A 21,823-nucleotide genomic window follows, 5' to 3' on the forward strand; every position below is an offset into this window, starting at 1 on the left:
AGAAGCACAAGCATTTTGCTACACCAACATCTGCTAATTATGTGTATGTGACCAATACAATTTGATTTGATTTGGACAATCTTGCAGTCAGCAAAACTTGAGACATCTGTTGTGTGACCAAACTGCACATTTCAGAGTGGCCTTTTATTGTCCCCGGCACTAGGTGCACCTGTGTAATGATCATGCGGTTTAATCAGCTTCTTGATATGCCACCTGTCAGGTGGATGGATTATCTTGGCAAAGGAGAAATTATCATATTTAGGTAGGTTGTTTCTCCACCTGCATTTATGGGATATTATTTTTGTGTTTTGTGCATGTGCACCACGTTTCGTTGTTAGTTTATTTGATTTATTATTTGGTTTTTGCTTAAGTTTCACTTTATAATAAATATGTGGAACTCAACATCCGCTGCGGCTTGGTCCGTCTCTCCTCACGTACGTGACAAATAGGTATTTTAATAACCTTTTCTGTTTTTATTGATCTATACAACGTCTATGTTATAGAGTGATAAATGATGCTGGCTCATCTAACCAATAGGCGGCGCTATCATCGTTCCTAGGATGGTAACTGTTCTGTGAGCAATAGAGAGAGTTAGTTGAGTATTGGTCTCCATGATAGATAGTGGTGTAAATCAGTTCCTAATAAATGACAAGCAAATGTTACATGCTGTGTCCTCCAATTAGATGTTGCTCTATTCAAGATACTACAGACTACTTTCTAGTATTCCAAATAATAGATAGACATCTGTAAATCCACAAAACATGTCACTGCAACTCTCCTGGGTCATTATTGAGACAGGCCAATTTGCTTACCCTAAGGACTTTAAACTTTGACAATGAATAAGCCTTTGTAGTATAACGGACTTGCATTGTTGATAAACAGTTCAATATAAACAAAAACATGTATGATGTGTAACTATTTGTCATTTTGAAGTGTTTTTCATGGTTGCAAAGGGAAGGGATGCAAATGCCACCAAGATTCAAGAATGACCTTAGGCCTACTGAAACACGTGTTGGTGGCTACGGCTTGCTCACTCTGAGATAAATATTAGTTGACACTGAGAAAGAGAAGTGAGGCAACCAGGACTGGCCGTTGGACTGGGAGTGGTAGGCCACCAAAAGCGTTGTCACACAAAAGCCAGGGTCTGTTGGGAGCCCGGGTTTCAGACAAGCCTGGAGGAGTGGGCCCACTCCAGGACCGCGTCAGGCACGAACAACCAGTTATCTGGAACCCCCGGGGTTCCGCTGGGAATGCTGCGCCTCCTGAACCTGCTTCCCTATTCCACAGCTGAGTGCAGTCGCCAGGCATGAGGTAGGAAGGATGGTCTCAGGTTCTGAGGTAGTAGTCGTGGGGCTATAGTGAAGTGACAGCGCATCTGGCTTGACATTCTTGGATCCTGGTCTGTAGGAGAAGTTGGCAAAACCCAGGAACTAGCTGTACCCTAGATGTAGCCTGGTGCCAATTCACCACCGCTCTCACCTTCCTGGGATCCATCTGTACTCTCCCTGCAGCGATAATGTCCAGGAGGCGTTGGAGAACCTGTCGGACGTGTTCTTGGGTGGAACTGGAGAAGACGAGGATGTCATCGAGGTAGACGAAGACGAACCGGTTCAACATGATGCGGGAACATCATTAACCAGAGCCGGAAACACAGTAGGGGCATTGGTAAGGCCAAAGGGCATGACCAGGTACTCGTAGTGGCTGTTGGCCGTCTTGTAAGCAGTCTCCCACTCGTCAATTTCCCATATCTGCACCAGGTGGTAGGCGTTCCGTCCATCCAGCTTGGAGAGCACGGTGGCCCCCTGGAGCGGCTCGAAGGCCGAGGAGATGAGAGGTAGCGGGTAGCGGTTCTTCACTGTGATGTTGTTGAGACCTCGGTAGTCGATGCATGGGCTCAGGGTTTTGTCCTTCTTCTCCACAAAGAAGAAACCTGTGCCGGCAGAAAGAAGAATGAACCCAGCAGCTAGACCTCAATGTAGGTCTCCATAGCCTTGGTCTCCGGTCCTGACAGAGAGTACAGTCGTCCCTCAGTCATATTGTCGGTGCGGCTGCAGCGATGTGGTCCGGGTCTTACCTCCCGAAGGTCTTGGTACTCCGAGGGAATGGCAGAGAGGTCTGGGGCAACTTTCGAGGCCGGGAAGGCCGGGAAGGTCTGGGGCAGGCTGCGCTGACTTCGGGCAATGGGCATGGCAGAATGGGCTAGGAGAATCCCAATACCATGGGAACCTGAGGAGACTTAATGAGCAGGAACTGGATCATTTCACTGTGGTTCCCTGACACACGTAGGTTGATGTGGGTGGTATTGTGGGAAACCCGGACATTAGAGCGCCCGTCCAGTGCTGTAATGTCCATGGGAATGGAGCGGGGCTGAGTGGGGATATCCAGGTCGGAAGCCAGGGTAGCGCCCATAATGTTCTTATCGGAGATTTCGACTGGTTCCCCCACAGCAACATGGCATGAAAAGGGATGCAAGTAAGGGGAGAGGAAAAGTTATTTGTATCACCCACCGGTGAGCCTGGTCTTTTAGTGGACAGGTGGAGACTAAATGACCAGTAGTCCCGCAATACAGGCAGCTCTTAGTGTGAAGCTTGTATTGCCATTCAGCTGGAGACAGCCTAGCTCTGCCTAGTTGCATGGGCTTGGGAAGAGGTGAATCAGCAGCCTTTGGAGACTCCCGGGGGAACTTGGGTAGCCTCTGGTTTCCTCAGCATCGGAGCAGTCGGGGACTTTTGGGATACCTCGGAAGCGAGGTGGAATCCTTGGATGGGCTAGTGAACCTGAATCTCCTCTCCTTCCTTCGTTCCCGTAGTCGCCCATCGATCCGAATGGTCAAGGCGATGAGCGAGTTGTGATTCGTTGGTAGTTCCCGGGCAGCAAGCTCGTCCTTTACTTCCTCCGAAACTCCATGCAGGAACATGTCGAACAGTGCTTCCGTGTTCCAGCCACTCTCAGCTGCCGACATGCGGAAATCCACTGCATTGTCTGTGACACTGCGGGAGCCTTGACCGATGCTAGAGGACTAGAAAACAGGATCAAGAAACAGGCAGGACAATGGGAACAAACGCTGGTAGTTTTCACGAACAAACCGAACTTGCAACAGACAAACAGAGAACACAAGTATAAATACACAGGGGATAATGGGGAAGATAGGCAACAGCTTTGAAATGTATGGCAAGACTTGAAATGGCTGTCTAGCAATCATCAACAACCAACTTGACAGACCTTGAATAATGTTTGAAATAATAATGTGCAAGTACTGTACAATCTAGGTGTGCAAAGCTCTTAGACTTACCCAGAAAGACTCACAGCTCTAATCGCTGCCAAACGTGATTCTAATTTATATGGACTCAGGGGTGTGAATACTTATGTAAATGAGATATTTCTCTATTTCCTTTTCAATAAATGTACTAACATTTCTAAAAGCATGTTTCCACTTTGTCATTACGGGGTGGGCATTGTGTGTAAATTGGTGAGAAAAGAAAACAAATGTAATCCATTTTTAATTCAGGTTGTAAGACAACAAAATGTGGAACAAGTCAAGGGTATCATTTTTAAAAAATATTCCACTTGTGAAATGTAAGCCCATCAATACATTGTACAGTTATAGAGGGGCAATACAGTAAAACAGAATTTTACGATAGCTCATATCCTAGACCATCTTTGTACCCATACAGAATCATGAAAAAGCTTTTCAAAAGACCCTCACTTTATTCTAACCCGAACTGGCTGAAGTATCCCTCTGTCTAGAACTGGCTGTAGTATCCCTCTGTCTAGAACTGGCTGAAGTATCCCTCTGTCTAGAACTGTCTGTAGTATCCCTCTGTCTAGAACTGGCTGAAGTATCCCTCTGTCTAGAACTGGCTGTAGTATCCCTCTGTCTAGAACTGGCTGTAGTATCCCTCTGTCTAGAACTGGCTGTAGTATCCCTCTGTCTAGAACTGTCTGTAGTATCCCTCTGTCTAGAACTGGCTGAAGTATCCCTCTGTCTAGAACTGGCTGTAGTATCCCTCTGTCTAGAACTGGCTGTAGTATCCCTCTGTCTAGAACTGGCTGTAGTATCCCTCTGTCTAGAACTGGCTGTAGTATCCCTCTGTCTAGAACTGGCTGAATTATCCCTCTGTCTAGAACTGGCTGTAGTATCCCTCTGTCTAGAACTGGCTGTAGTATCCCTCTGTCTAGAACTGGCTGTAGTATCCCTCTGTCTAGAACTGGCTGTAGTATCCCTCTGTCTAGAACTGGCTGTAGTATCCCTCTGTCTAGAACTGGCTGTAGTATCCCTATGTCTAGAACTGGCTGAATTATCCCTCTGTCTAGAACTGGCTGTAGTATCCCTCTGTCTAGAACTGGCTGTAGTATCCCTCTGTCTAGAACTGGCTGTAGTATCCCTCTGTCTAGAACTGGCTGAAGTATCCCTCTGTCTAGAACTGGCTGTAGTATCCCTCTGTCTAGAACTGGCTGAATTATCCCTCTGTCTAGAACTGGCTGTAGTATCCCTCTGTCTAGAACTGGCTGTAGTATCCCTCTGTCTACAACTGGCTGTAGTACCCCTCTGTCTAGAACTGGCTGTAGTATCCCTCTGTCTAGAACTGGCTGAAGTATCCCTCTGTCTAGAACTGTCTGTAGTATCCCTCTGTCTAGAACTGGCTGAAGTATCCCTCTGTCTAGAACTGGCTGTAGTATCCCTCTGTCTAGAACTGGCTGTAGTATCCCTCTGTCTACAACTGGCTAAAGTATCCCTCTGTCTAGAACTGGCTGTAGTATCCCTCTGTCTAGAACTGGCTGTAGTATCCCTCTGTCTAGAACTGGCTGAAGTATCCCTCTGTCTAGAACTGGCTGTAGTATGTTTGTATATTTGGTTTGTGTGTGAGCATGTGTATCTGGACTGGGGTCTAGTTCTGGCAGCCCTTGCCAATCCAAACAGAGTAATTCCTTCCCAATCAGAAATGCTAAATGCATTTGACTCGGTGCCCTTCCCAGTCTAAACCTCCACTGGCTGGTTCAGATGGATACAGTCACAGTTCAAGGCCAGCGGGAGGGGGGGGTGGGGGGGGGGGGGGGGGGGTCAGAGGTGACGTGGACGTTCAGGGGCCGTGGCTGCCGTGTGTGACCTTAATAGCAGCACACAGTTATCTGTTGTTGTAGCCATCAGGGCTTACATTTACATTTAGAGGGGAGATACTGCAGGGTTTGAGGGGAAGTACTGCAGGATTTGAGGGGAAGTACTGCAGGGTTTGAGGGAAAGTACTGCAGGGTTTGAGGGGAAGTACTGCAGGGTTTGAGGGGAAGTACTGCAGGGTTTGAGGGGAAGTACTACAGGGTTTGAGGGGAAGTACTGCAGGGTTTGAGGGGAAGTACTGCAGGGTTGGAGGGGAAGTACTGCAGGGTTTGAGGGGAAGTACTGCAGGGTTTGATAGGAAGTACTGCAGGGTTTGAGGGGAAGTACTGCAGGGTTTGAGGGGAAGTACTGCAGGGTTTGAGGGGAAGTACTGCAGGGTTGGAGGAGAAGTACTGCAGGGTTTGAGGGGAAGTACTGCAGGGTTTGAGGGGAATTACTGCAGGGTTTGAGGGGCAGTTGATGATGACATTACATCACCACAGAGGATGGACTATAGAAACATTGATAACTTTACCATTACACAGGGATGTGCTATCACAACAATGTGAAAATGTCACTTGATTTTCAGGTGAATGACTCGTAATAATGTTAACGTGCTACTGTAAATATGCTACATTTTGTTTACATCAGTGTTTGACACATCACTGTCACATTGCGGCTTCCCACTGGGCAAAACATGGTTCAAGATAGTTTTGTTGTTATTACAGTATGTACAGTTCAATGTATTAACATACACCTGTTGCATGAATGCAGCTAATTGGTTGGATTTTCAAAAAGTCATCAACCTGCATAGTTTTCTGTCAATTTAAACCCAGATTTCAACCAGAAATCAACAAGACTCAGGTTGAATTCAAGTTTGTTGACTGCTCAATCAAATATCAACCAAAATTGGATGGTTTATCTGACGTCTTTGCCCAGTGGGTTGAGAGCTAAGTAATTGGGTAAATAACACCGTGGTAGAACACCAGGATGAAGCTTGGAGGCTTGGTTTGCTTCAGCCTAGGGAGTTTTAGTATTTCGAAAGAGAGTTTACTAACAGTGAGAGCACTCCATAGCCTAATGAAAATCCATTCCTCAAAACATTTAGCTGTGTGTGAGAGAAGGAAATGTAATAAGACACATAACACAATTTCTGAATTACAGGAAGGTCTAATCGAACCAGCCAACATAATGGAGGAGCATATGTCTTTGTTTGTCTATTCCTTTATTTGGTATTTTTGCGTAACGAAAAATGACTGTTTTACGATGGTGACCTAGGAAATCCCCAGAAATCTATTTCTTGCCCCGTATTAAGTTCAAATCTGTTTTCTTTTCTGACCTGCATTTCCAAACAGCGAATCAATCATGTGGCCGCAGACGTCTACACAAAGGTACCATTCCACAAACTAATGGTCACTCTCCAACGAGGACGTCGATGGTAAACTAATCTTAGCGCTGGAAGGCACAGGAAGCCAATCTTGTTAGCACTCAATGAGCTATCTTCCAAGGAAACTTTTATCTTCGAACCACCCTGACAAAAAGCCTAAGAGCAAGTCTAATGTCACTTACCACTTCTGTGTTGAGACCTACTATACTTACGGATGAGTTGGTCAATAACAGACTGAAGTCATTATCAAGCAGTGCAGGGGCTCCAACCGGTTGTTTTCTCCCATGGCACCAAACAAAAATAGATAAAGGGTCTCGGTAGACCCCCAATAGAATATTAGGCCTAAACACAAAGGGTATAATAATAATTTGATGAGTGCTTATATTTGTCCTATTAGTTAATGTAGCTAGTGGTACCTAATGTCAGATCAATTGCACATGAAAATGTAAATATTGATTAACATGAGAGTAGCTACACATTGCACCTTTGTTGGTGACATGGCATTGTAAAAGTAGGTTATAATATCGATTTTGTGATTGATATGTGATTTTCGTGCGTCGTTGTCTTTTTGGCCTGCCATTTTCGTGCATCGTTGTCTTTTTGGCCTGCCATTTTCGTGCATCGTTGTCTTTTTGGCCTGCCATTTTCATGAAATAAATCCAAAGCATTTTTTAAAGTGGGGAACCAGTTTGGAAACCTCTGAACTAGAAAAAAGGAGTATTTATTTTGAATCAAGGTAATGTTGCTTAAAACTAGCATGGTTACTCTTACTTTTACTCAACTTAATTAAGAGTCTATTGATGCACCTGTGTGTCAATCTAAGTAATAATTAAAAATCCCCATCAAAATCGGTCAGTTTAAAGATAGAGATATCCGTTTTTTTTCATCAGCCTATGTCAGCCTTTCGCACCTGCGGTGGAAGGTGTTCGTCAGACCATGAGACACATCCCAAAAATCGGTCTTCTCACGAAAATGTCTCTAGAGTCCCACTGGACTCATGGGACCCGTCTGAAGGTAACCCATACAAATGAATGGAAGTATTGTCACGTTCTGACCTTAGTTCCTTTGTTTTGTCTTTTGTTTTAGTATTGTTCAGGGCGTGAGTTGGGTGGGTTGTCTATGTTAGTTTTTCTATGATTTTCTATTTCTGTGTTTGGCCTGGTATGGTTCTCAGTCAGAGGCAGCTGTCAATCATTGTCCCTGATTGAGAACCATATTTAGCCATATTTAGCCATATTTAGCCTGTTTTCGATTGTGTTTGGTGGGTGGTTGTTTTCAGTCTTTGTGTGTCCACACCAGACAGAACTGTTCCGGTTGTTTCTTTGTTGTTATGTTATTCAGTGTTCAGTTTACTTTATTAAAACGATGAACACGTACCATTGGTACCTGCGCATTGGTCCTCACCTTCTTCTCACGACAGCCGTTACAGAACCACCCACCAAGAAAGGACCAAGCAGCGTGGTAACGGGCAGCAGCAGCGGCCGAAAACACAAGACTCCTGGACATGGGAGGAGATTTTGGACGGCAAGGGACCCTGGGCACAGGCAGGGGAATATCGCCGCCCTAAAGCAGAGCTGGAGGCAGCGAAAGCTGAGCGGCGGTGGTATGAGGAGGCAGCCCGGTGGCGCGGTTGGAAGCCCGAGAGGCAGCCCCAAACATATCTTGGGGGGAGGCACACGGGGAGAGTGGCAAAGTCAGGTAGGAGACCTGAGCCAACTCCCCGTGCTTACCGTGGAGAGAGATGGACCGGGCAGGCATCGTGTTATGCCGTGAGGCGCACAGTGTCCCCGGTGCGCAGGCATAGCCCGGTGCGGTACATAGCAGCGCCTCGTATCGGCCGGGCTAGGTTGGGCATCGTGCCAGGTGCCATGAAGCCGGCTCAGCTCATCTGGTCTCCAGTGCATCTCCTCGGGCCGGGGTACATGGCACCAGCCTTATGCATGGTGTCCCCGGTTCGCCAGCACAGCCCATTGCGGGCTATTCCACCTCGCCGCACTGGACTGGCTACGGGGAGCATTCAACCAGGTAAGGTTGGGCAGGCTCGGTGCTCGAGACCTCCTGTGCGCCTTCACGGTCCGGTCTATCCGGTGCCACCTCCACGCACCAGCCCTCTGGTGGCAGCCCCCCGCACCAGGCTGTCTCTCTGTCTCCTTCATACAGGTGCTCCCGCCTGTCCAGCGCTACCAGAGCCTTCCTCCTGCCCAGCGCTGCCAGAGTCTCCCGTCTGTCCTGAGCTGCCAGAGTCCTCCGTCTGTCCTGAGCTGCCAGAGTCTCCCATCTGTCCTGAGCTGCCAGAGTCTCCCGTCTGTCCTGAGCTGCCAGAGCCGCCCGTCTGTCCTGAGCTGCCAGAGCCGCCCGTCTGTCCTGAGCTGCCAGAGCCGCCCGTCTGTCCTGAGCTGCCAGAGCCGCCAGTCTGTCCGGAGCTCCATACTTCCATTCATTTGTATGGGTTACCTTCAGACGGGTCCCATGAGTCCCGTGGGACTCTACAAACATTTTCGTGAGAAGACCGATTTGCATGCAAATGAATGGAAGTATGGAGGTAGTTTTGTGCCAACAGAAATAAGGGGTTAATTAAATATGTGTCCCAAAAAACAAAAATATTTCCTGAGCTTTCTTATATCTCATAGGACAGACACTTCAAAACCTTACTCCTAATGATTATGTATTTTTTTGCCATTCATGAATATGTTATTCAATGCGTTTCTATGTTTAATAAAGGCCAAGTTCAATATTTTATCAAATACTGTTTAAATATATGTCATCACGTGTCTAGTAATTACCCTTTGTGTCCATTCTGGAGATGTTTGGTACTCTTTATAATAACTCCATCTGCACACCAATTTGTGGCATTGAAAAAATTCACGAGGGTAGAAAGGAATATTGTCCTCTCAGCCTCCTCATAGCCAATGTAGAAGTTGTTCACTAAATAATGATACATTGAAATTATAATACTTTGAGAACTCGCATATACAGTTCCAGTCAAAATTTTGGACACACCTACTCATTCAAGGACTCTTTAATTTTTAAAAACTATTTTCTACATTGTGAAATAATAGTAAAGACATAACAATATGAAATAACACATATGGAATCATGTAGTAATCAAAAAGTGTTAAACAACATATTTTTGATTCTTCAAAGTAGCCACCGTTTGCCTTGATGACAGCTTTGCACACTCTTAGAATTCTCTCAATCAGCTTTTCCAACAGTCTTGACGGAGTTCCCACATATGCTGAGCACCTGTTGGCTGCTTTTCCTTCACTCTGAGGTCCAACTCATCCCAAACCATCTCAATTGGGTTGAGGTCGGGTGATTGTGGAAGCCAGGTCATCTGATGCAGCACTCCATCACTCTCCTTCTTGGTCTTAAAGTAATGATGGACTGTCATTTCTCTTTGCTTATTTGAGCTGTTCTTGCCATAAAATGGACTTGGTCTTTTTACAAATAGGGCTATCTTCTGTAAACCACCCCTTTTATTATTATTTCACCTTTATTTAACTAGGTAGGCTTGTTGAGAACAAGTTTTCACTTGCAACTGCGACCTGGCCAAGATAAAGCAAAGCAGTTTGACACATACAACAACATAGAGTTACACATGGAATAAACAAACATACAGTCAATAATACAGTAGAAGAATATATATACAGCATGTGCAAATGTGCAAAGGTAAGTCAATAAATAGGCCATGGTGGCAAAGTAATTACAATATGGCAATTAAACACTGGAATGGTATGGTGTGCAGAAGATGAATGTGCAAGTAGAGATACTAGGGTGCAAAGGAGCAAGATAAATAAATAAATACATTATGGGGATGAGGTGGATTGGATGGGCTCTTTACAGATGCAGAGATCTGTGAGCTGCTCTCACAGCTGGTGCTTAAAGCTAGTGAGGGAGGTAAGAGTCTCCAGCTTCAGAGATTTTTGCAGTTTGTTCCAGTCACTGGCAGCAGAGAACTGGAAGGAAAGGCGGCCAAAGTAAGAATTGGCTTTGGGGGTGACCAGTGAAATATACCTGCTGGAGCGCGTGCTACAGGTGGGTGCTGCTATGGTGACCAGTGAGTTGAGATAAGGCGGGGCTTTACCTACCAGAGACTTGTAGATGACCTGGAGCCAGTGGGTTTGGCGACGAGTATGAAGCGAGGGACAGCCAACGAGAGTGTACAGGTCGCATTGGTGGGTAGTATATGGGGCTTTGGTGACTAAACGGATGGCACTCTGATAGAGTGTTGGAGGCTATTTTGTAAATGACATCGCCGAAGTCGAGGATCGGTAGAATGGTCAGTTTTACCAGGGTATGTTTGGCAGCATGAGTGAAGGATGCTTTGTTGCGAAATAGGAAGCTGATTCTATATTTAATTTTGGATTGGAGATGTTTAATGTGAGTCTGGAAGGAGAGTTTACAGTCTAACCAGACACCTAGGTATTTGTAGTTGTCCCACATATTCTAAGTCAGTACCGCCTAGAGTAGTGATGCTGGACGGGCAGGCGGGTACGGGCAGCAAACGGTTGAAGAGCATGCATTTAGTTTTACTTGCATTTAAGAGCAGTTGGAGGCCACGGAAGGAGTGTTGTGTGGCATTGACGCTTGCCTGGAGGGTTGTTAACACAGTGTCCAAAGAAGGGCCAGAAGTATACAGAATGGTGTTGTCTGCGTAGAGGTGGATCAGAGACTCACCAGCAGCAAGAGCGACATCATTGATGTATACAGAGAAGAGAGTCAGCCCGAGAATTGAACCTTGTGGCACCCCATAGAGCCTGACAGAGGTCTGGACAACAGGCCCTCCGATTTGACGCACTGAACTCTATCGAAGAAGTAGTTGGTGAACCAAGCGAGGCAATCATTTGAGAAACCAAGGCTGTTGAGTCTGCCAATAAGAATGTTGTGATTGACAGAATCGAAAGCCTAAGCCAGGTCGATGAATACAGCTGCACAGTAATGTCTCTTATCAATGGCGGTTATGATATCGCTTAGGACCTTGAGCGTGGCTGAGGTGCACCCATGACCAGCTCTGAAACCAGATTTCATAGCGGAGAAGCTACGGTGAGATTCTAAATGGTCGGTCATCTGTTTGTTTACTTGGCTTTCAAAGACCTTAGAATGGCAGGGTAGAATAGATTTAGGTCTGTAGCAGTTTGGGTCTAGAAGGTCTCCAATGTACTCTCTTCCTACCATACCTTTGTCTGTACATTATGCCTTGAATCTATGCTATCATGCCCAGAAACCTGCTCCTTTTACTCTCTGTTCCGAACATGCTAGATGGCCAGTTCTTATAGCCTTTAGCCATACCCTTATCCTACTTCTCCTCTGTTCCTCTGGTGATGTAGAAGGTAATCCAGGACCTGCAGTGCCTAGCTCCACTCCTACTCCCCAGGTGCTCTCATTTGTTGACCTCTGTAACCGTAAAAGCCTTGGTTTCATGCATGTTAACATTAGAAGCCTACTCCATAAGTTTGCTTTATTCACTACTTTAGCACACTCTGCCAACCCGGATGTTCTAGCTGTGTCTGAATCCTGGCTTAGGAAGACCACCAAAAATCCTGAAATTTCCATCCCTAACTGTAACATTTTCTGCAAAGATAGAACTGCCAAAGGGGGCGGTGTTGCAATTTACTGCAGAGATTGCCTGCAGAGTTCTGTCTTACTATCCAGGTCTGTACCAAAACACAACACAACTGATTTGGTTAAACACATTAAGAAGGAAAGAAATCTCACAAATTAACTTTAACAAGGCACATCTGTTCATTGAAATCCATTCCAGGAGACTACCTCATGAATGTGGTTGAGAGAATGCCAAGACTGTGCAGCGCTGTCATCAAGGCGAAGGGTGGCTACTTTGAAGAATCACAAATAGAAAATATATTTGTATTTTTATTTGTTTTACACTTTTTGGGTTACTACATGATTCCATATATGTTATTTCATAGTTGTGATGTATTCACTATTATTCTACAATGTAGAAAATAGGAAATGTAAAGAAAGACCCTTGAATGAGTAGGTGTGTCCAAACTTTTGACTGGTGCTGTATATAGTAGCTGTAAAAAGTAAAAGTGTATTATCGTTCATGCCTAACTAATGATTGCCGTAATAAAGGTCTGTTTTTGTCAGAGTCATTTTTGGTATCCATGATCAAAACAGTTCAGTGAAAAACATAACTAACCTCTTACAAGGTTATTGTGCACATTGTTACAGAGAAATTAATTGAGTATAAATAATACACAAATATGTAATATGATATACAGTACATTGAGTGTGAAAAACATTGGGAACGGTCCATGACATAGACTGACCAGGTGAAAGCTATGATCCCTGAATGATGTCACCGGTATGTCCAATGAGTGTATATGAAGGGGAGGAGAATTGAGAAGAATTGTTAAGCCTTCAGGCTCTTGAGAAATGGATTGTGTATGTGTGCCACTCAGAGGGTGAATGGGCAAGACAAAATATTGAAGTGCCTTTGAATGGGGTATGGTAGTAGGTGCCAGGCACACTGGTTTGACTGTGTCAAGAACTGCAACACTGCTGGGTTTTTCACACTCAACAGTTTCCTGTTTTTATCAAGAATGGTCCACCAGCCAAAGGACATCTAGCCAAGCATTGGAGTCAAAATGGGCCAGCATCTCTGTGGAATGTTTTTGACACCTTGTACACACACACACACACACACACACACACACACACACACACACACACACACACACACACACACACACACACACACACACACACACACACACACACACACACACACACACACACACACACACACACACACACACACACACACACCACCAAGGTGAGGCTGTCTAAACAGTGGGCTGAACCATGAGGGTCTCTCCAAGGAACATCAAGGTGAGGCTGTCTAAACAGTGGGCTGAACCATGAGGGTCTCTCCAATGGACATCAAGGTGAGGCTGTCTAAACAGGGCTGAACCATGAGGGTCTCTCCAATGGACATCAAGGTGAGGCTGTCTAAACAGGGCTGAACCATGAGGGTCTCTCCAATGGACATCAAGGTGAGGCTGTCTAAACAGGGCTGAACCATGAGGGGTGATTAGATGCTGTTCACCCCTCATGGAAGGCCATTTCCCCCTTGGCCGAGGACATCTACATTCCCCTCTGCCTCCTTGGACTTCTTTTTGCAGGTATCATTGTTCAGCTCATCCTTGGGTTTGAATGTTTTAAATCCTGGAAGGTACTTCTCCTGTTTAAAAAGGTTTATTGAAAATAGATAAAAACTTAGATCTAGCAAATCTCGTCATATAGCTCAAACAATAACAAAAAATGTCAATTTTTAGGCTTTTTGTATTTGGCAGCCTATGGTTAAATAGCTAATTAATGACATCCTACAGTAACTATGTCTATAGGCCTGATTTAACACCTTGCTATCTCTTTCTACACAAAATGAACTGATGCAAAATCCTTACCAGCTCAGAGCAGGGTGGAAACAGCAGTCATTATGATGTCATGATGTAGCTCTTTCTGGGTGTAGATCGTGCCCCCCCCTCTCTCTCTCCTAACCCAGGTTTTATAATCTCAGGTCATAAATTCCTGGCAGAGACTCTCTCCCCCAGGTCATACAGGAAGAGAGGGCCAGAGCACAGAGAGAGGACAAAGGAACTGGTGCGTTTGCAGTGGTCAGCTGAGGCGGGCAGGGTATTTGGTCAGCTGAGGGCTCTGTTTACCTCGGCTCCCGTGCTCCCGGGCTCATCCGGATCCCTCTTTGGCGTTCATAGTGGAGGTGGACGCGTCCGAGGCTGGGATAGGAGCCGTGCGTCTCAGCGCTCGGGTACGCCACCGAAGCTCCGCCCCTGTGCCTTATTTTCGAAGAAGCTCAGCCCAGCGGAGCGAAACTATGACATGGGGGACTGGGAGTTGTTGGCGGTTGTCAAGGCTTTGAAGGCGGGGAGACATTGGCTTGATGGGGCTAAACACCCTTTTCTCATCTGGACTGACCACCGCAACCTGGAGTACATCCGGCTGCGAGGAGACTGAATCCTCGTCAGGCAAGGTGGGCCATGTTCTTTACCCATTTTGTTTTCACCCTTTCTATCAGACCAGGTTCCCAGAACGCGAAGGCAGACGCACTGTCCTGGATGTATGACACAGAGGAGCGGCCCATGTATCAGACTCCCCTACTTCCGGCCTCTTGCCTGGTGGCACCGGTAGTGTGGGAGCTGGACGCGGACATCGAGCGGGCGTTACGTACAGAGCCCACTCCCCTCCAATGTCCAGGGTTCCGTCTGCTGTCCGCGACCATTTGATCTATTGGGCCCATGCGTCACCTTCCTCTGTTCATCCGGGCATTGGTCAGACAGTGCGCTGTCTTAGTGGGAAGTACTGATGGTCCACTTTAGCTAAGGATGTGAGGGTTTATGTCTCCTCCTGCTCTGTGTGCGCCCAGTGCAAGGCCCCTAGGCACTTGCCCAGAGGAAAGTTACAACTCTTACCCGTTCCACAATGGCCGTGATCGCACCTGTCGGTGGATTTCCTAACAGATCTTCCTCCATCACAGGGAAACACCACGATCCTGGTCGTTGTGGATCGGTTTTTCTAAGTCCTGCCATCTCCTCCCTCTGCCCGGTCTCCCTACGGCCCTACAGACTGCGGACTGTTTACACACGTCTTCCGGCACTACGGGGTGCCTGAGGACATAGTATCTGATCGAGGTCCCCAGATCACGTCAAGGGTCTTGAGGGCGTTCATGGAACGTCTGGGGGTCTCGGTCGGCCTTACCCCATAGCGTCCCATGTCCCCTCAGTGCGCCTAAACCAGTCATCCACCACAGGAGCCTAGATCTGGCTGTAATGCCAAGACGCCAGAACTGGCAGGTACCCTAGTACGCACTGGAAGGGGGTGAGGTTAGTGGAGGAGTGGAGGAGTGGCCGAGCGAGTTCTGAGCCATCTCTGCCCAGGGCACGAACGCCGCCCACTCCCCCGGCCGGTCCTGGCAATAGGTCTGCAGAAACCTACCCACATCCTGGTTCACTCTCTCCACCTGCCCGTTACTCTCAGGGTAGAATTATTGCATTTGTCTCACGTAAGCGCCAGCTGTGCCACCAGAGACTCTGGGTTCGTGCCCAGGCTCTGTCGTAACCGGCCGCGACCGGGAGGTTCGTGGGGCGATGCACAATTGGCCTAGCGTCGTCCGGGTTAGGAAGGGTTTGGCCGGTAGGGATATCCTTGTCTCATCGTGCACCAGCGACTCCTGTGGCGGGCCGGGAGCAGTGCACGCTAACCAAGGTTGCCAGGTGCACAGTGTTTCCTCCGACACATTGGTGCGGCTGGCTTCCGGATTCGATGTGTGCTGTGTTAAGAAGCAGTGCAGCTTGGTTGGGTTGTGTATCAGAGGACGCATGACTTTCAACCTTCGTCTCTCCCGAGCCCGTACGGGAGTTGTAGCGATGAGACAAGATAGTAGCTACTAACAATTGGGGAAAAAAGGGGTTAAAAAATTTTTAAAATATATATTGAAACTGAATAAAGTGGTGTCTTTATTGTTTGGTATCTTGAGAATTCTGTGAATGAATTCTGATCAAAATCCAACAGTTCAGTAGTATCAACAATAAACAACAATACACACAAATCTAAAAGTAAAAGACTGGGATTAAGATATATATAAATATTAGGATGAGCAATGTCAGAGTGGCATTGACTAAATACAGTAGAATACAGCATACACATATGAAATGAATAAAACAGTATGTAAACATTATTAAAGTGACCAGTGTTCCATTATTTAATTGACCAGTGATTCCATGTCTATGTACATAGGACAGCAGCCTTTAAAAGGTGTAGGGTTGAGTAACCGGGTTGTAGTCGGCTAGTGAAAGTCACTAAGTTCAGGGCAGGGTGCTGGGTGGAGGATGGCTGGCTGGATGGCCATTTAACAGTCTGATGGCCTTGAGATAGGAGCTGTTTTTCAGTCTCTCGGTCCCAGCTTTGATGCACTTGTATTGACCTCGCCTTCTGGATGATAGTGGGTGATCAGGCTGTTATTCGAGTGCTGTAGGTGTCCAGGAGGGCCGGCAGTGTGCCTCCGATAATGCTTTGGGCAGACCGCACCACCCTCTGGAGAAACCTGTGGTTGTGGGCGGTGCAGTTGCCATACCAGGCGAGGATACAGCCCGACAGGATGCTTTCAACAGGGTATCTGTAAAAGTTTGTAAGGGTCTTAGGGGCCACGCCGAATTTCTTCAGTCTCCTGAGGTTGAAGAGGAGCTGTTGCGCCTTCTTCACCACACTGTGTATGTGGGTGGACCATTTCAGATTGTCAGCGATGTGTATCCCGAGGAACTTGAAGCTTTTCACATTCTCCACTGTGGTCCCGTCGATGTAGATGTTGGCATGCTCCCTCTGCTCTCTACTGAAGTCCGGAATCAGCTCCTTAGTTCCATTGACATTGAGGGAGAGGTTATTTTCCTGGCACCACTCTGCCAGGGCCCTCCCCTCTTCCCTGTAGGCTGTCTCGTCATTGTTGGTAAAGTATATACAGCGTATATATACAGTGCCTTCGTAAAGTATTCAGACCCCTTGACTTTTTCTACATTTTGTTACGTCATTCTAAAATTGATTAAATTGTTTTTGTTTCTCATCAATCAACACACACCCCATAATGGTTTTTAGAAATGTTTTCATATTTATAAAAAATATATAAACTGAAATATAACAATTACTTAAGTATTCAGACACTTTACTCAGTACTTTGGTGAAGAAACTTTGGCAGCGATTACAATCTCGCGTCTTCTTGGGCATGATGCTACAAGCTTGGCACACCTCTATTTGGGGAGTTTCTCCCATTCTTCTCTGCAGATCCTCTCAAGCGCTGTCAGATTGGATGGGGAGTGTCGCTGAACAGCTATTTTCAGGTTTCTCCAGAGATGGTTGATCGGGTTCAAGTGCGGGCTCTAGCTGGGCCACTAAAGGACATTCAGAAGCTTGTCCTGAAGCCACTGCTGCGCTGTCTTGGCTGTGTGCTTAGGGTCATTGTCCTGTTGGAAGGTGGACCTTCACCCCAGTCTGAGGTCCTGAGCTCTGGAACAGGTTTCCATCAAGGATCTCTCTGTACTTTGCTCCGTTCATCTTTCCATCGATTCTGACTAGTCTCCCAGTCCTTGCTGCTGAAAAACATCGCCAAAGCATGATGCTGCCACCACCATGCTTCACCGTAGGGATGGTGCCAGGTTTCCTCCAGATGTGACGCTTGGCATTCAGGCCAAAGAGTTCAATCTTGGTTTAATCAGACCAGATAATCTTGTTTCTCATGGTCTGAGAGTCTTTAGGTGCATTTTGGCAAACTGCAAGTGGGCAGTCATGTGCCTTTTTCTGAGGAGTGGCTTCCATCTGGCCACAAAGGCCTGATTGGTGGAGTGCTGCAGAGATGGTGTTCTTGGTCACCTCCCTGACCAAGGCCCTTCTCCTCCGATTGCTCAGTTTGGCCGGGCGGACAGCTCTAGGAAGAGTCTTGGTAGTTTCAAACTTCTTCCATTTAAGAATTATGGAGGCCACTGTGTTCTTGGGGACTTTCAATGCTGCAGAAATGTTTTGGTAGCGTTCCCCAGTTCTGTACCTTGACACAACCCTGTCTCAGAGCTCTATGGACAATTCCTTTGACCTAATGGCATGGTTTTTGCTCGGACATGCACTGTCAACTGTGGGATCTTATATAGACAGGTGTGTGCCTTTCCAAATGATGTCCAATCGATTGAATTTACCACAGGTGGACTCCAATCAAGTTGTAGAAACATCTCAAGGATGATCAATGGAAACAGGATGTATCTGAGCTCAATTGTGAGTCTCATTGCAAAGGGTCTGAATATTTATGTAAATAAGGTATTTGTGTTTTTTATTTGTAATAAGTTTCCAAGATTATCTAAAAACCTGTTATCGCTTTGTCATTATGGGATATTGTGTGTAGATTGATGAGGGAAATGTTTAGTTTAATACATTTTATATTAAGGCTGTAACGAAACAAAATGTGGAGAAACGGAAGGGGTCTGAATATTTTTCGAATGCACTGTATCTACAATACAAAATCCATGTGTACGTGTGTGTAGAGTGAGCATGTTATCATGTGTACGTGTGTGTAGAGTGAGCATGTTATCATGTGTACGTGTGTGTAGAGTGAGCATGTTATCATGTGTACGTGTGTGTAGAGTGAGCATGTTATCATGTGTACGTGTGTGTAGAGTGAGCATGTTATCATGTGTACGTGTGTGTAGAGTGAGCATGTTATCATGTGTACGTGTGTGTAGAGTGAGCATGTTATCATGTGTACGTGTGTGTAGAGTGAGCATGTTATCATGTGTACGTGTGTGTAGAGTGAGCATGTTATCATGTGTACGTGTGTGTAGAGTGAGCATGTTATCATGTGTACGTGTGTGTAGAGTGAGCATGTTATCATGTGTACGTGTGTGTAGAGTGAGCATGTTATCATGTGTACGTGTGTGTAGAGTGAGCATGTTATCATGTGTACGTGTGTGTAGAGTGAGCATGTTATCATGTGTACGTGTGTGTAGAGTGAGCATGTTATCATGTGTACGTGTGTGTAGAGTGAGCATGTTATCATGTGTACGTGTGTGTAGAGTGAGCATGTTATCATGTGTACGTGTGTGTAGAGTGAGCATGTTATCATGTGTACGTGTGTGTAGAGTGAGCATGTTATCATGTGTACGTGTGTGTAGAGTGAGCATGTTATCATGTGTACGTGTGTGTAGAGTGAGCATGTTATCATGTGTACGTGTGTGTAGAGTGAGCATGTTATCATGTGTACGTGTGTGTAGAGTGAGCATGTTATCATGTGTACGTGTGTGTAGAGTGAGCATGTTATCATGTGTACGTGTGTGTAGAGTGAGCATGTTATCATGTGTACGTGTGTGTAGAGTGAGCATGTTATCATGTGTACGTGTGTGTAGAGTGAGCATGTTATCATGTGTACGTGTGTGTAGAGTGAGCATGTTATCATGTGTACGTGTGTGTAGAGTGAGCATGTTATCATGTGTACGTGTGTGTAGAGTGAGCATGTTATCATGTGTACGTGTGTGTAGAGTGAGCATGTTATCATGTGTACGTGTGTGTAGAGTGAGCATGTTATCATGTGTACGTGTGTGTAGAGTGAGCATGTTATCATGTGTACGTGTGTGTAGAGTGAGCATGTTATCATGTGTACGTGTGTGTAGAGTGAGCATGTTATCATGTGTACGTGTGTGTAGAGTGAGCATGTTATCATGTGTACGTGTGTGTAGAGTGAGCATGTTATCATGTGTACGTGTGTGTAGAGTGAGCATGTTATCATGTGTACGTGTGTGTAGAGTGAGCATGTTATCATGTGTACGTGTGTGTAGAGTGAGCATGTTATCATGTGTACGTGTGTGTAGAGTGAGCATGTTATCATGTGTACGTGTGTGTAGAGTGAGCATGTTATCATGTGTACGTGTGTGTAGAGTGAGCATGTTATCATGTGTACGTGTGTGTAGAGTGAGCATGTTATCATGTGTACGTGTGTGTAGAGTGAGCATGTTATCATGTGTACGTGTGTGTAGAGTGAGCATGTTATCATGTGTATGTGTGTCGGTGCCTATGTGTGTGTCTCTTCACAGTCCCCGCTGTTCCATAAGGTGTAGTTTTGTCTGTTTTTAAATCTGATTCTAGATTTTACCACAGTTGCTACGAATACCACTACTATTGAAGTAACTACCACTACTACTACTACTACCACCACCACCAAGTAAAGCAAGTAAACCACATTTTCTTCAGGAAATGTAATTTTTCTAGTTACAAACGAATGCTGTAGATCTGCAAAGTTCTAAGTATTGTGTTAGAAGTGACGTGATGAAATATTAATATGAATTTGTTTATTTGGGAACATGTCTTGTAGTTTAAGTGCAAGAAAGAAGCTTACAAAAAATTACCAATTCTTACAACATACTTTGACAAAGAATGTGAACTTAAATGCCCTTTTTTAACAATAGCATAGCTATTCATCTCATTTTGGTATAATTTCCTCTTGACAAGGTTTTTGAACTAGTTGAAGTCGTAGTAAAAACCGAAATGCTGCTTCCTGGTGGTCATTACTGGAAAATATTTTAACAGGCAAACCTATTTCTGAACACTAGAGAGCGACATCCAAATTTGTGGAACATTGAGAGATGTTCTTTGAATATTCTTTGTTTATTTACAACCAGCCTGTTTGGATTTTCTCCGAGCAAAATTATCAGGCGATATCAGGCCAAGAAATCACTTTTTGTGCTCTTTGTCAAAATGGGATGTGATGGTGGAACTATTCCTAAAAGGCATGAGTTGGTGAAAGGCCCAAAGAAAGTTGAGAAGGTAACCTTATAGCTAGCTAGCTTAAACTAGCTAACGTTAGTTAACGCGTTTGAGATAGCTAACGTTATGGAGGTTTTGTAAAAAAAAAAACCCAGAGAAGCTATAGTCCACCCAAACGACCTTAATGTTAGATACATACATGTAATCATTTAGCTTGCTTTTATTAATCAGTTAGTTCGCTTACTAACTCGCCATGCCCACGTAAAGTCTGCTAGCTAGCTAGCCTGTTATGCTAGTTTCAGAAATAACAAACCATCAACATTCATCATAGTTGATGAGATACTTTGACATGGCTGTGTAATTAGCTAGTTAATACGGAGCATTATGGGACAGGTGGTAGTGCAGTGGTCCTGCATCTCAATCAGAGTTACTCTAACAATTCCTTCCTTGGTTGTCTCCTATCACTAACTGTATTTAGCTAGCGACGAAGTATTTAAGATATAACCAAATGCAACGGAACAGCAGTGGGCATGAACTAAGTTGAAAGTGTGAATCTCTACTCAAGGTTGACAAAAATGCAGCGCTTGCTGCTCGGTGGAAGTATTGTGCTCTCAGTACGGAGAAACTCCGGCGCCCAATTGTTACTTGTGATCTGGGAAGGTGAGGATTATTTTCATCAGTTTGTTTTTTATTTTACCTTTGTTTAACTAGGCAATTCAGTTAACAAAGTATTATTTACAATGATGGCCTACCAAAAGCCCCCCGCGGGGACAGGGATGGGGTAACAAACAAAACACACATCACGACGAGTTAACACTACATAAAGAGAGACCCAAGACGACAACATAGCATGGCAGAAACACATAACAACATGGTAGCAGCACAAAACATCATATAAACATTATTGGGCACAGACAACAGCACGAAGAGCAAGAATGTAGACAACAATACATGCAAAGCAGCCACAACTGTCAGTAAGAGTGTCCATGATTGAGTCTTTCAATGAAGAGATTGAGATAAAACTGTCCAGTTTGAGTGTTCGTTGCAGCTCATTCCAGCCACTAGCTGCAGTG

At 45.4% G+C, this 21,823-nt stretch overlaps 1 protein-coding gene across 10 annotated transcripts in view; it reads left to right on the plus strand.

Moving 5' to 3' along the window:
* Positions 1–20,506: 20,506 nt before the first annotated feature.
* rtf2 (replication termination factor 2) overlaps positions 20,507–21,823 on the plus strand; it is a 64,153-nt gene continuing 62,836 nt past the window's right edge. For 5 of the 10 annotated variants that reach the window (XM_036984144.2, XM_021610670.3, XM_036984145.2 and 2 more), the window contains exons 1-2: positions 20,551–20,810; positions 21,316–21,410. In XM_036984144.2, coding sequence (XP_036840039.2) covers positions 20,742–20,810; positions 21,316–21,410 — 164 coding nt within the window. In that variant the 5' untranslated portion in view covers positions 20,551–20,741. Of the gene's footprint in view, positions 20,811–21,315; positions 21,411–21,823 lie in introns of all 10 variants that reach the window. The other 5 variants (XM_090241947.1, XM_090241949.1, XM_090241950.1 and 2 more) reach the window with 3 other exon arrangements.

The sequence above is a fragment of the Oncorhynchus mykiss genome, chromosome 7, assembly GCF_057628025.1.
Source record: "Oncorhynchus mykiss isolate SJ-2025 chromosome 7, ASM5762802v1, whole genome shotgun sequence".
Classification (NCBI taxonomy): domain Eukaryota; kingdom Metazoa; phylum Chordata; class Actinopteri; order Salmoniformes; family Salmonidae; genus Oncorhynchus; species Oncorhynchus mykiss.